The 14851-nt window shown below is 39.4% G+C and overlaps 4 protein-coding genes across 4 annotated transcripts; 2 read left to right on the top strand and 2 right to left on the bottom strand.

Annotated features, from left to right (window-relative positions):
* Positions 1 to 647: 647 nt before the first annotated feature.
* On the bottom strand, positions 648 to 1733 carry PCOAH_00050860 (Uncharacterized protein; the record flags this gene model as incomplete). Its single annotated transcript, XM_020061868.1, has 1 exon — positions 648 to 1733. The coding sequence occupies one exon, from the start codon at positions 1731 to 1733 to the stop codon at positions 648 to 650; it is 1086 nt and encodes a 361-aa protein (XP_019917377.1).
* A 2009-nt stretch (positions 1734 to 3742) lies between these two features.
* On the bottom strand, positions 3743 to 6301 carry PCOAH_00050850 (Uncharacterized protein; the record flags this gene model as incomplete). The annotated part of the gene is made up of 1 exon (XM_020061867.1): positions 3743 to 6301. The coding sequence occupies one exon, from the start codon at positions 6299 to 6301 to the stop codon at positions 3743 to 3745; it is 2559 nt and encodes an 852-aa protein (XP_019917111.1).
* Positions 6302 to 8811: 2510 nt separating this feature from the next.
* On the top strand, positions 8812 to 9771 carry PCOAH_00050840 (Uncharacterized protein; the record flags this gene model as incomplete). Its single annotated transcript, XM_020061866.1, has 1 exon — positions 8812 to 9771. The coding sequence occupies one exon, from the start codon at positions 8812 to 8814 to the stop codon at positions 9769 to 9771; it is 960 nt and encodes a 319-aa protein (XP_019917215.1).
* A 1828-nt stretch (positions 9772 to 11599) lies between these two features.
* On the top strand, positions 11600 to 14513 carry PCOAH_00050830 (Uncharacterized protein; the record flags this gene model as incomplete). Its single annotated transcript, XM_020061865.1, has 5 exons — positions 11600 to 11744; positions 11846 to 11958; positions 12150 to 13639; positions 13873 to 14200; positions 14325 to 14513. 5 exons carry the CDS (start codon positions 11600 to 11602, stop codon positions 14511 to 14513), a joined length of 2265 nt encoding a protein of 754 aa, XP_019917207.1.
* Positions 14514 to 14851: the final 338 nt, after the last annotated feature.

Genomic DNA, 14851 nt, shown 5'->3' with positions numbered 1-14851 from the left:
CTCCCCCAAAAGGAGTGCACACGTACGTATACATGAGAACATGGGGAAGTTTTTCAGACAATCCTTAACGGCATAAACGCGCCCCTGTTTAAGGAGGACCAATAGAGCGATAGCATAAAGGAGAGAAGTGAGATTTATTTTCCACTCCACACAGTTCCTATGGACCACTTCTGCTTGACAGCATTGGTCAAAAAAACAAACTCGTACCATATCCCCTACACATTTTTGCTCGTCTTCGCGAGAAGGGGGGTAGGAGAGGTTCATTCCCCCCCGTTTGGGTCGTTTGGGCCACGATATTCTTACGTTAGTAGAGAGCTTTTCGATTTTTAGTTTCTAACATTTTAATTCTTTTAATTTTTTAACTTTTAATGTTCACCATTTTGCGTAGGCCGCTGCAGGGCCGTTGCGGCAAACAAAAAGCATAAGTTTATTATGGACTAGGGACACACGGAAAAAAAAAAAAAGACTACGCTGTGTACCTGGCCATGATTATTAAAAATTATATGCAGGTATGTGCATGCTTATATATAAGGAGATGACGCAAAAAATAAGGGTGAGTTCGGCAACAGAGGGAATTGCCACTTGGCAGCCATCCCCACAGGGACTCCTGTTCCCCTCCGTGGTGGTTCCCCCTTTCTACCTAAACCCTACGCGTTGAAGTAAAACGTCACGACTCCCTTCTTCCCAAGCAAACAGGGCTCCACAGCATATTCTGACAAGTCAAATGGGCAGGACAAATTAAAGGTCCTCTTAAAATCACCAAAGGATAGGTGCAGAGAAATCGAGTCATCACCTTCTTCCACATGCTTTAAATTAAAGTTAATAAAAGAGTATTCAGATAAGCAGTTTACCAAACTGGGGAGAAGCTGATTTGTTACTATTTCTAATTTGGGTAATTTTATTAAAAATAACTTATTCGGGATGACAAGATAAATACAGCTAACCGATCTGTCATTTTTATAATAAAATCCTGCTGTTGGAGAAATATCTAAATTTCCTTTAGAAAAATCACAGACGTGTATCCCATCTTCAGCTGCGACTGAATATTCCTCACTAATTTCTCTCTTTAAATTTATTTTCACTTCACCTTCTAACAATTCGGACACTTGTTTAGGTTTGATTGAACAGAAAAATAAAATATCACTTGCGTCTTTGTCAATCTGCAGGTGATACTCCTTTACCTCCCTATCTCTATGCTCTACATCATTTATTGTATATTTCAATTTTGGCGAATAGGTAGTAATGTTTGTGTTGTTCATTATGTAGTCTTTCAATGGACAGTAAACTCGAGAATTTTGGAAGCATTTCACTTCGTATTCTTTGTTGACCCATATTTTCACTTCTTCTCCGTGGTGTGGGTTCAGGTTGCACACCACTTTGGTTTTTTCCTGTGGAATAAAGTTTAATCTTTCTGTGAAATCACAGGAGCATAGGTTTGCGCTGTTGCTCGGGTTGGCTTCACCTGCGGGGACTAGTTCATTAGCATTGCTTTTATCCTGGGCACTTTTTCCATCGTCACCTCCCGCATTGGGTGCGATGACCACGGTGCCATCATTCTTCCCTTCCTTATCACTTCTATTGCTATCGCTCCTATCGGTGGATGAGGCTTCTCCATTAATGACTTTTCCCCCGCCGCCGAAAACCTGGTCGACGACGTTGTGTGTTCGTAGGCCCACCGCCCTTTTCGCACCCACTATCAGAAAAAGAAAGCACACCACCAGGGGGGTTTTCATTTCTACTTTCTGCTTCCTACTTCTTTCTATTTTCTTATTCCTACTTACCACTTCTTACACTCTGCTCCTTTTTTTTTTTTTTTTTTTTTTTCTCCCTCTTAAGGCAAATGCACTTTTTGCGCGCTTGCATGCATCACACATTTACGACCGCCAAATGTTACGCATTGGTGAAGTTACACTGGAAAAAAAAAAAAAAAGGTGACTGTTCCTTTTTTCAATTTTCTACCCCCATTTGATTCGCTCATTGGGTTAAATTAGCCTAAGCAAGCTTTACATCAGTGTGTCACGAATTGGCTAGCCACAAAGTTGCTCATTCTTCACAAGTGAAGAGAGCGGGTGAGAACGGCGTGGCACACATGGGATCTTATAAAAGGGGCGAGGGCGGGAACACAAATTGATTTCTTCCTTTTCACTTTCACTAAGAACATTTTCCTTTTTCAATTTTAGCGTTGTTTTTCATTTTCGATTCGTACCGGCTTTTCTCCCATTTTATTTGATTATTTTATTTATTTTTTTATTTATATTTTTCTTCTCCCCTCAAATGCTCCTTCCCCTTGCATGCAGAAAAAAAAAACGTTGTAAGAACAAGAACAAGATGATGGCAACACCGCGCGGGCTTAAATGATCACCAAATCAAGCAAAAAAAAAAAAAAAAAAAATTCCATAAAAATATGTGACATTATTTTTATAATGTTATTTTTTCCTCTTAAAAATTTTTCTTTTTTTTTACCTATTCAATGGTTACTCTGTTTTTATTTTTATTCTTTCCCTTTCACACTGCTTACACATATATGTTATTATATTTTTACTCACAACTGCTTTACTTTTTTTTTTTTTTTTTCATGCAACTAATTTGTGCTATCAAAGAGGGGGTAAACCCACTTGCCGCTTGCACAATTTACAAACCTGGGTCTCCCCCTTTGAAGGGAAAACATTCGTTTGACGTACTCACGTCGAGGCGCTTCGAACGACTGGGGAGGATCTAATTCCCAATTTTCGATTGCCATTTGGTGTAGCGAACTTGTGAAGGCAAAAAAATTGGGGTTAACGTTTTTTCATCTCGTTGGCACTTCGGTACTGAGCCCGCAACTTTCCACCAGAGACAACGTCAGTTGAGCAAAAATTTCGGATTTAATTAAAAGCGGGGGAGAAGATGATATTCCTCCTTTCAGAGAAAATAAAATAAAGTTGGAAAATATGTACACTACACATACACACATACTACATACATTTTTATTTACACATTATGCTATATTATAAGCGGGAGGAACAAAAATTAACATAAAAATGTAATACAAAAATGGGCAGAAAAAGTAATCACATTGTAGAGAAGTATGCGGCATGTTCTGCGAAAAGCGCACAAGGGAATGCTATATAAAAGAAAAAAAAAAAAAAAAAAAAATGGCAAGGTGTTTTTTTTTTTTTTTTTTTTTTCCCCTTTATCAGTAATAATTACACAAAATTGTGGATCATCCTAACGACTATGTAACATGAACGGCACGGGTAAATTATTCATAAAAAACAAACGAAAAACTGGGTTGAACGATGGGAAAACCTCAAGGGGTTTACGTAACTGCTAATTCGGCAAAACGGTTGCACATATATTTGTATACATATAGGGGTGACAAAATTACAAAAAAAAAGTGTTGCGCGGGGAGGGGGGCCCACGGCGGTGCAAGGCACTTCAGCTGCATACAACAGCGGTTAACTCGGGAGAGGCTTCCAGGGGGAAGAGGAAAAAAATGCTATTAATTACACACAAGGAAGAAATAAACTGATACGGAATAAGACTATGCTCTTCTTACATTGTGCACAATTTTGTTCCTTTTTTTTTTCTTTCTTCTGCACCCTTTTCACTTCGGCTGGCGGGTCACGCGTGTAAGTGAAATGTACACACATGAACGTGTTATCCATATGTTGATACGCATCTGCGCTGGGTTCACCCCTCCTCCATACAGCTGCCTGTTCCTTTCCTGTGCATGTTGGCTACTACGCCACAACCTTCGATATCAACTCGGGGGGAATAAACCCTTGTTTTTGTTTATAAGCTTTTTCCACCTGACCATGGTCACGAAATATTTCGGAATGAATTGTTCCACCAACTTGCAGTAGGGAGGTACCTTGTCCTTGAAGAGCTCCGCTTTGGTCACCTCCACAGAATGTTCCAGCTGTTTATTCAAATTCACTTTATTTAAAAATAATTTTTGTAAATTTCTAACCAAGTCCCCCTCCAGTTCGATCAATTTGTTATAAACATTTGTCATGTCATCTCTCAAGTCTCTCCTATAATTAACCAAATTTATAATGTCCTCCCTTTTCTTGTTGTATTCTTGCTCCATCGGCTTCCTGTTGTCTTTAATTATTTGTATAATAATGTCCGCCGATCTGTATATAACAGAGAAGACCTTTCTCATTTCTTCTTCGTCTTTCACTGTGTCAAATTTGTTCATCACCCCTTTGTACATGTTCATAAAGTAGGGCGACTCCAAGGTGCTCTTGCTAATGGAATTCCCATTACGCTTACCCGCACCGCTCAGTAGGTTGCTCAGTGTGCCGTTTAGTACGCCGCTCAGAACGCCTGTCACCGCGTTCTTCTGCCCTCCACTGTGAGAGACGTTCCCCTTGGAATGGTCCAGCCCAGGGGGGAAAACCACACTTTTGTTTGCTCTATATGCACTAAGCAGAAGACCGTTTTTCTCATTCAGTTCCTTCAAAGTCCGTTTAATGTGTCCCTTCCATACGCTTCTAATCGTTTTAAATTCGCTAATTAAATTATCTGCCTGAATCATGTTACTCACAATTTTTAAAATTTCATCAATTTCTGTTTGCATGTTTCCAGAGGCAATGTCAAACGAATTTGTGACCACCTTCATCTTCGCAAGGTTATCCTTATACACATGTCCAAACTTTTCAATATTATTTTTTATAACTTGTAGGTCATGTGCAGGGTGCATTAGTTTGGATAGCTCCATCTTAAATAAAATCACCTTCTCTGCTGCATTGTTGAACCCATCATTTAATCTGTTCAGTTTAAAAAATACATCTGAGTTCATATTCTTATTCGCTTCCTTAAAAAGTGTAATCATCTGTGTGAATATATCAATCATTCTCAGTAACCGGTCGACTCCGTTGATGAGGATTTCCGTTCCTTTGAAATTCTCGATGGAGTACCATGCCTTCATGTATGACATGTCTACGGTGCTGCTCCTCGAATCGTACAGAAACTTATTCAGCTCCTTGTATAGCTTCTCATATTTCATTAGTAAATTAAAATTTTCATGTATAACTAAATCTCTAAGCTTCTCCACTAGGTTGAGGCAGATCTTTAGAACCTCTGCGATGTCGTCCCTCTCACAGTAGGTAAAGGCGTCCTGCTCCTTCACCCAGGAGGAGTGCTTTTCCAGCAGCTTTAGGGTTTTCTCGAAGACAGGCCCGTCACTCTCTCCATCAACGTCGTTCTCACCAGTGGTACCATTCACGTCTTCCACGCCTACCACAGCGTCACCACCGGTTTTCATTTTACTCACGTACTCCTCATACTCACTCCTAATACTTTCAATGTTGAGGAAGTTGTTGTTCTTCACGATGGAGAGTTTAGGCACATTCTGCTGAATGTCCAACCGGGTGATTTCATTGGACACATCAATCAGTTCCTTCTCCAGAGTGATCAATCCTTTTTGAAGTTCATCTCTCGTGCTGGAAATTTTGGTCCGCAAGTTGAATATCATTTTGGACGCCACATCTTCTACCAGGTTTAGCATGTTCATATCAATCTCTTTCGTAATTGCAGCATCTTCAGTGGCAGGGGTGCTACCCTCACCCTGCAGCTCTCTTTGAAATTTTGCAATATCCTCATCTACGTCATTTTTCAACTCATTCAATGCATAGTTTATATTATACAGAGTAACAACTTCGGCTCTTAGATCTGTCAAAATGTTCTTAAGGGCCTCTACTTTGGAAAGTATTTTATCCTTCACATCGATAAAGTACACACTGCTTTTTTTATCTTCACTCGTCTTAGTACTATCCAGCGATTCATTTACTTCACTAAAAATGGAAGAATATTTTTTTTTCAAATTTTCAATATTTTCATGTTCGGCCCAAAACATGTCTTCAAGATAACGATAATTATCACCAATGTTGAAGTGGTTTTTATTAAACTGATCTAAAATTTTCTTCACAACATCTTCCTGCTTTGTAAATATAATGCTTAAAAATTTTAGCAGCTCATTTTTTACAATCTCTTCCTTAAGTCCAATGGTGGATGGAAATTCTCTCACCAATAATTTCTCAATATTTTTAATTATATTCTGTTCACTTTTCCTCACATTGCTAATGTAGTATTTTACATGTTCCTCCAAAATAAACTTTTCTATCGTTGCACGAACATCCTTGTTGTCAAATAGGCCTATAAATTCTTCGCTGAAATCTTGTCCTTTTAATGTACTCGCGTATACATCTTCCTCATTACTTATAATTTCACAAAATACGCTAACCGTTCTCGGTTTTATTAAACAACAGAAAATTAAAAAGTAACATATTGCAAAAATTATTTGTAACCTTCTCATTGAAAATAGCAATTTTTTTTTTTACTTCAAAAATTGAGCAAACAATCGGCAAAAGGGATGGATGATTGGAAAAAAAAAAATTTACATTAGATTGTACAAATGGGGGTCAGACAACTTTTAACAAATTTGCGGCAACGTCGCATAGAAATGTACTGCGCTAGGATCATTCTTCTTCTCTGGGACTTTCCCAAATGTCTCGTTTTTTCCCAATTTGGCAAAGATGTGTTCTTCTCTATATATTACATGTCACCTACGCTGGTAGGGGCGCGGACTGCATTACGCACAATCAAAAGTGGTACATATGGTACATATGCGTAGATACTACATACGTATCCCTCGTGCGCGCTTAGCTCTTCGATTCGTCAAAAAATAGCGGGCAAAGGAAAAATCACTTCCCCTACCGCCTTCTGAGCTAACACGAAGAACGAATGGCAACGCCGCGTTAGAAGGGCTTCTGAAAATTAGGCTAATTCCCTTGAACGTTTTTCTGAAAAAGTTAAAATTAAAAAACTTTTCTTTTTTATCGTGGGAAGCCTCTACAACTTTTAACTTCAAAAAAATCGTATGGAGTTTAAAAAAACTTCAATATATAAATAAAAGAACGCATAAAAAAATAAACTTTTAAAAAGGTATCTTTTATCTATGTACATACGTAAATCGCTGTTCTTGAGAAAACAAAAAAAGTAGTGGATTCTTTTCTCTTCAACAGTAATGGTACTATTTTCAATTAATTATTTCTGCTTTAAAAAAAATATACGATCTTTTTTTAAGAATAATTTAAAGTTGATATGCAGCCTAGGCCTAGGTGTAGAAGAAAACGATTTGCAATTAAAGCGGGGAAACGCAGGAGAAAAAAATAGAAAAATTGCCACAAAGAATATTACCCTCGCTACTGCCCTATTGCGCAGTAGTACTAATTATATAGAAGAAAAAAAAAGCCCGCAAGAAATGAAGGAACAAACATTGCAAATATGCCCAGTGCGTTTGTTTTATATGTAAAAAAATAATGCGCGCTTAAGTATTTTTTACTACGTTGCTTTTTGCGTTATACTCTAGTCGACACCTGCCATTTTCACCCCTACCTCCGCTAACCGCCAAGCCTGCACTTGTTTTTCGAGGCAACCATATAATAACTGTACAATTGCCGCGGTTTCAGCTGCCTTCCCCTTGCTACTGATTCGCAAATTTTTTTTTTTAATGAAAAGGAAGAAAAAAAGCAAGGAACGAGAAGGGGCGTCGCACCTTGAAAGGCCAAAAAGGGAATGAAAAAATATCTGCTTTTTTTTCCCCCTTTGCGAATAATGATATATATAATCATTTTTTTGCCCTCCATGGCACGTAAAAAATTGCTGCGCAAAAATGTATCCAAGCGGGCAGGTCCCTTAAGCGCCTGGGTAAGAGCACATATAAAAAAATAAATATACCTTCATAAAGAAGTTTATGCGCGTAGGCTATAATTATACATAAACCCTTACCGTTTACATATATATTTTGCTGGGCGGCAATTTTACATGTACGTGTTCACCCCGCAAAACATCCACTTCTGCATGCACGTCAACGGAAGGAGCCCTCCCCCAATTATATACCCTGAGCCATGCTTCATATTAGTTCACCTTTAAATGGACTTGTTTGCTTACCCCTATATATGCATGGTTAAAGAGCAGCACGGCAGTTGTTATGCGTGTAAACGTAAGCAATGTAAATGTGCATAACGTATACATGCTTATGAGCGTAGTGCCACGTTTTTTTTACTATACGTGATGAGTATATTTCTCTCGCCTTTTTTCACGTGTTTGCCTTATCGCATTTTTGCTGCATCATCGAGAAAGGAGTCCTTTTTTTCTGCCCCTGTTGATATAAAAAAAATTAAAATAATTAAAAATAATGATCGAACCGTACGAATCTCCCCAAAGCACAAACGAATAGAAGCCAATTTTCTCCTCAAGAAGGAAAAAAAAGTTGCGAAAATTCCCTGTACATAAGTATTTTTTTTTTTATTTCCAATTTGCCCAATTTTTTTATTACAGAATAAAGGCAAGGCTCATTTTTCCCATTGTGCCACATGTTAACAGAGTGTTTTTACGTCCCATATGTACTTTTGCGCATATAACTGAGCTTACAGCATTATATGTGTTTTTTTTTACCTGCGCACAAGTGAACATTTAATTTTTCCAGCATTATTGATCTGACGTGTTTTGAAGGCACATCATCAGAAGAGGACTCCAGCGAATGAGCAACGGAGGTCAAAAAAAAAAAAGCATCCCTTACCCATACTGTATATGTAAGCAGACGCGGAGGGAACTTACCCTTACATATAATTTTTTTTAAGTGGAAACGCCCACCCGTTTGAAGACGAAAAGTAGGCAACCACTTTTCCCTTTCCTTTTTTATTAACGAGTTTTAAAGTGAGCATAATTTTGTCTCTTCATTTTGGCTCCCTTTTTTGAGCTCGTCAAAATTGTTCACTTTTCACTGTATTTTTTTTTGCGTCCAGTTTTTCCCCCCCCACAATGAAAGTTCTGTTCTATGCCAGTTTGTCCCTGTTTGGGCTCGCAATCGTGAGCGTCCATGGGGAGAAGAACAACATCCTGAACTCCAACAAAAGTGATGGCAAAAATGATGGAAAAAAAAAAGCCAACAGCCAAAACACAGGCGCAAATACGAACATGCAGGATATACTCAGCTTTGGGGATATCGAAAAAATCAAAGAACTCATAAACCAGAACAAGCTAGAGGAAGCCAACGAGCTATTTAACAAAATAAAGAATGTTTACAATAATAATGTAAAAGATGACGAAAGTGAACACCCCATGGACAGTAACAACTATGCACCAAGTGAAGACGAAAATAAATTAGCACAAGATTTTATGAATAGCAATCATGACTTCTTCAGCAATTTAATCAATCCAAATGACCTCCAAGAAATGATCAGATTTTATATGTACTTGCAAGATTTGTTAAGTTCCAAAAATGAAACTTTGGAAAAAAAAATGGTGAAAACATTTCTCAGAAAAACAATTGAAAAAATGAAAGACAATGAAAAAAGTGCAGAAAAAAAATCCATTGATGATATCATAAAGGACACAGAAGGACATGCACAAATGTTGGAAAAACTAGCAGAGCTCATGAAAATAAAGAAGGAAAAATTACAAGACGAGGAGGTGAAAAATAAGTTAAACCAAATACTCATTGGTATGATGAAGTTTATCGACTACACAAACAATAGCGATATTGCAAAGGCACTTATGAACGAAATAAAAATTAAGGAAGTTAAAAGCGCCGATGGTGCGTCCAAGCCTAAGTTACAAGTCAACATCGGTGACAGCAAGGCCCACTTGGAGATGCTCCAAAAGGCCACCAATTTTATGGGTATGAACATTGACCCCGAGGAGCTCAAAAACCTCACCATCAATAATAAGTGGTACGAAAACTTCCTGAACAACCTCCTTAACAGCTCAGACGAGTTGTGAAGGTGGGAAAAATGATGAACTGGTGAGAAGAATCGAACAGTTAAGTTACGCTCCGCGAAGCAGCATACCCATGTGCAGCTCCATAAAGCGGCCCCACCCCACAAGGAAAAGCCAACATTTGTGGACGAACAAATCTGCCACGACTGTTTGTTTGCACATCATTTCTGTATACGGATTGTATACCTTTTGTGTGCTCCTTCCTTCCTTTTTTTTTCCCTCACAATATCAAATTGTGAAGCTAATTTTTTTTTTTTAGCTCGTCTTAATTTCACTCATCACGAGCGTTCTTGGCGTTATGTGCACACTGTAGGATGACCTTTCTTTTCCGCAATATGTGCGAAAAAAGGTTTTAACCCTCGTACAATTTTTTTTTTTTTTTTACGTAAATTATGAGAATAATAAAACGTTGTATTTTGTTCCTCCTGCGTGCCAATTTTATATATATATTTTTTTTCTTCCTTTGGTCTATTCTTTTAATTTAATTTACACATGTGTTGTATGCTTTCTATACAGACGTTCCTGAATTTGTGTGCATCGGCGCCTTGGCGCGTTCCCCAACAACTCCATTGTCTATTGATTATATCCATTTTGAAACCATACCTTTTTTCTTTACGACGGTGCCTTTTTTCCGTTCGGCAATGGCCAGGATGGAAATGTTCTCTCCCGTTTTTGTCAAAAAATGTTCCTGTGCAAGGTGTCCCCCGGAAAAGAAAAAATTTCAACCTCCCCATCCCATGAAAGACCTTTTTTAAAATTTTAAAAAAACGTGCAAACGGCACTTTGAGTGAAACTGTGCTGAGGTGTACTTTGGGGCGACACCAAAGATGGAGTAATGAAGAACAACTCGACTGGGAATGGCATCAGATGGCACCAAAGTTGAGTATCCCCCTGAATAATCACCCATTTGGGTGCAGTTAAATATACACAGCTTTTATATAACAACGGGGGGATGGACAACCGGGCATATATACATACACATAGGTAAGCCCCCTCCTGAAAGGCTGAACAAACGAGTGAACAAAACAACGATGAATTTTTTTAATTTTTTAGAAAGCTCCCCCTAAAATTCTCATCCGCTTAAAAATGTGAACTTGAATTCATGGGAGAAAACCAAGTGGGAATGGCAAAAAATATATTTCATTTCCTTTATTTTCTATCACGAGAGATACGCAAATGTGCGCATTTTGGTGTGCATGCGTTGGTTCCAAAGCAGGACACATGCGTGGTAACTTATTTTTTGCGTGTAGGAGGGGCTCGTAGTTTTCCGCCCACCTCGGGGCTGAGGCCATATGTGTAGTTGCGGTGGGCACATCGCTCCACTTCATTTTGCGTAATTTTTTAACCGTACCACTTATAATTAGGTTAGCAACTAAACAGGTTAAGCGTTAAACAGATGAACCCTTTAACAGCTCAATTGGGGAGTGCATTTTTTTTTCTTTTCCACTCCACGGCGGAGCTGCGTAACCGAGAAGAATCCCCTCGCAGATTAAGCGTCATTTTGAAACACCATTCGGCTATTCAGCTATTTGTTTGTTCCGTAGCCTGTTTGGCAATTTTATAGCAACGCAGTAGTTAACTGATTCCTCAGTTGGTTGATTTCCCACGTTGGTTGACTGGCTGACTTCATTTTCCCCCTCCCGTTGCACCTCCACCTGAGAAAAGAAGACCCCTAACCCACGAACAGGCAGGAAAATTCGCACTAAAAGTTTACCCCCCACCAGCACAAATGCAATAATTGGGGATTCTCACACACCCGCATCGCCACCCTCGCCCAACTCTGGCCACATACAAAAAAACAACAGAAAAAAAGAAAAAAAATATATACACAATGGACGATGAGGACAGAATTAAGAGTATCTACCTTAGCTTGAAAAATAAAAACAAGAGGGAGTGGGCTGAGATGATGCAGCACTTAACGAAAGACCAGAAGAGGAGATTAATCTTTTACATAAGGAAGAAAAATAAAAATTCCCGTAAGTTCATTCAGAGGAGTATGTTCATCTGCACGTGTCTGTGTGTGTGCACTTTTTGCTTTTCCATGTCACTCCCCGTGGGAATTCCCCCCCCTTTGTAGTCAACAAAATCAACAACATTAAAGTCGAAAAGAGGACTGAAAAGGATGTCGATAAGGTTAAGGCCAAAAGTAGCAGCCACCACCGGCAGCAGATTCTTATTGATTACTCCAATGTAAGGAATTAGCCCCTCATGGACGTAGCGACCATGTGGAAAAATTAAAAAAAAAAAAAAATTCCATTGTGTATCCCCCCAAGGGGGTCATTCCACATAAAGCGTAAAAACCAAGCCGATAGGTTAATCTCAAACGACAAGTTCCTTCACTGTTTTTCCCCCCACACATGCACATGGTTCTACCCACTCAGGTAAAGTACGATCTGAATTTAAAAAACTACATCTCCAGAATACTGCGCATTTACAAACTGAAGGACAACTTTGACTTCGTGAAAGGTCTCCACCTCTACATGAATATTCTCTGCCATGTCATTTTTAAAAAATTCTCGTTCGAATATAACAAGAGGGACGCTAAAAATAAGAACCTCCTGATATTCCTGAGGAAGCTCTTCCCCTTTGAGTTCCAAAACTTCCAAGACATCTATAACATGAGATGGAGCAAAGATTTCAGCGCCTCTGAAAACGTCCTCACTGGAATGAACTCCACAAATACATTAAACGCAGGAAGTGGAAATGCCACGATGAGTGACGCGGGGGCATCCTATGGAAGACACAGACAAGGGAATCACCCATGCGGGGATGAGATGAACGTAAATCCTTCTCACATGGATAACCAAAAGGAGGGTATACAATCTGATAAATGGGTTAATAGCGATCCGTTGCACACACACAGCTTTAGTAATTCAAGTCTGCATGTCGATGTGCAACATAATGGCACGCCGCCCAGTTCGTTCGAATACTCACTACCAAGTGGGGGGTACGCACCCCCTGTGGAAAGTACCAAATGTGCAGTCACCCCCAATATAGCTGCGGCCCACCCAAACGTGTTAGTCAAAACGGAGCCGGAAGACCCCGATTATGATAAGTGCCTTCCGAACGAAGAGGAGGCAACGGAACCAACACAGATGGAGGACTACCTAAACCAGCACATAAAGAGAGAACACCCAGTTTACCAATTCTGTAGACACAAAGATATGAACCAAATTTTAAAAAACATTTACGATGGAAGAAGGTTCGATTATAGGATTCGTCTTAGGAGCCTCCTGTCGAAAGGGTTAAGTAACGAGGAGTATGAAAAATATTGTGACATGAGGGAGAAATTATTTAAATATAAAAAAAAAAACTTTATTAAATGGCTAGCTCAGTTTACTAATATTAACACCCTCGATCTCTTCATTGTAAATTTTTTCATTTTTCTCTTCCTCGATCGGTTATACCTTATTCTTGAGACGTACATCCGACTCAACTACAACTGCACTGTAGCATCTGCTTCATCGAGTGGATATTTGTTCGACCGTGTGGATGATTTTCTAGACTTCACGCACTTGTTGGATAGTCTAACTGGTGTGTCTCCTTATGCGGGGAAAGCAGTCCAAGGGAGCATCCACCCAAGTGCAAACGAACCGACGGAAGGAAAAAACGACGTAGAAATGCTCACCAAGCAGTACGAAAACATCGTGAAGGAGAACCCTCAAAATTTCTTCCTCTCCCTTGATTTAATCTACGACCTAGACATACACAACTTTAAAATAAAAAACAAAATTTCTTTTGAGAGACTAATCAGGGTGGACATCTCCTCCTACATTAATGAAACGAATATTTACGGCCTGATCCAGTTCGACGAGAAGAATAGCGAAAGCGCGTGGAAGGCCCTGACGCGCTTCACGCTCATGCAGAACAGGTAACTCGAGCAGGAAAAAAAAGAAAACGTTATTCCCCTCTTCATTTTTACAAAACCATGCATGCCAAATAGAGAGAACCATATCTGCAATACGTGGTGTGCCTAATCTTTTGGTTCTTCCCAAAATGGAGAACACGTACTCATTTATGAGCACCCCTTATAGAGTCCCCCCCACAAAAAAAAAAAAAGTCTGGTTTAATAGCGCGCACCGTTTTTTACTTCCCCCCGCGTAGGAACCTAAAGCTGCCCAAGTTCAACTGCTTCTCCATTTTCCTAATTGTTCGCTTCAAGTACTACCTAGACGAGTTCAAGCAATATGCCAACATTGACTACATTTACAAGACAGTAGAGGAGGAATACCACCAAGTGGAGAAATATTTGGCAGATAAGAATAACACTCAGGGGGAAGGAGCCATCCACGTGATTCCCGAAAATTGTGCACCTGATGAGAACACTACTACACCTGCTGCAGCTGGTACAGGTGACCCCGCTAGCGATAAAGAATTTGAATATAGCCATTTGATTCCCTTGTACCTGGACCTCCACAAGGAGTTGAAAAGGGTAGGAATTGTTTTGTGGAAAGCATAATGAGATTAAAGAACTCCATCACATGGGTAAATGTTTGAAATAATTTTCACTTATACATTTTTACAGTATTGTACTGGCTATCTTTTTTCCCCCTCAGGTTAATGAGTACATACGTTTTTATGGGAACCTCCTGTCCTTTGTGAACTTCATCGAGAAATATGCAAACTGCGTCCCCTCCAAGAATATCGTGAAGATAGAACAGGAGGAGGAGGAGAAGAAGGTGGACTACTTCGACCACTCCTTCTTCCTCACGTCTCATTGGAGGGACAGGCTGAAGAGGGAGTAGTGTCTGCCGATAGCCGAAACGAGCTATGTCTAATCCCGTCTAGCTACTTTCAACACAACGCGACTTTTCCCCTTTTTAGTTCCCACTGAATGTATTTTCTCTCCGCCATGTCTTGAAAAACCGTTTACTTTAAATTCGTTTTGTTTATCTTTTCTTGTAAGGTGGCTTTTCCACTTTTCCAATTTTTTTTTTTGTTTTCCAAATTTGTTCTACAGCCATCTGTTTGGCGCATTTTGCCTGCCACCCCTTATCCTTTAATTTATGAAAAAAAAAGGGGGGGGTGCCTCCGTATCGTAGTATGGACCAGTAGTTGTACTTCCTCTGCAGATGCATAACGA

The sequence above is a fragment of the Plasmodium coatneyi genome, chromosome 13, assembly GCF_001680005.1.
Source record: "Plasmodium coatneyi strain Hackeri chromosome 13, complete sequence".
Classification (NCBI taxonomy): domain Eukaryota; phylum Apicomplexa; class Aconoidasida; order Haemosporida; family Plasmodiidae; genus Plasmodium; species Plasmodium coatneyi.
Note: the sequence above shows the minus strand (reverse complement) of the source record. Positions and strands in the feature narration are given on the sequence as shown.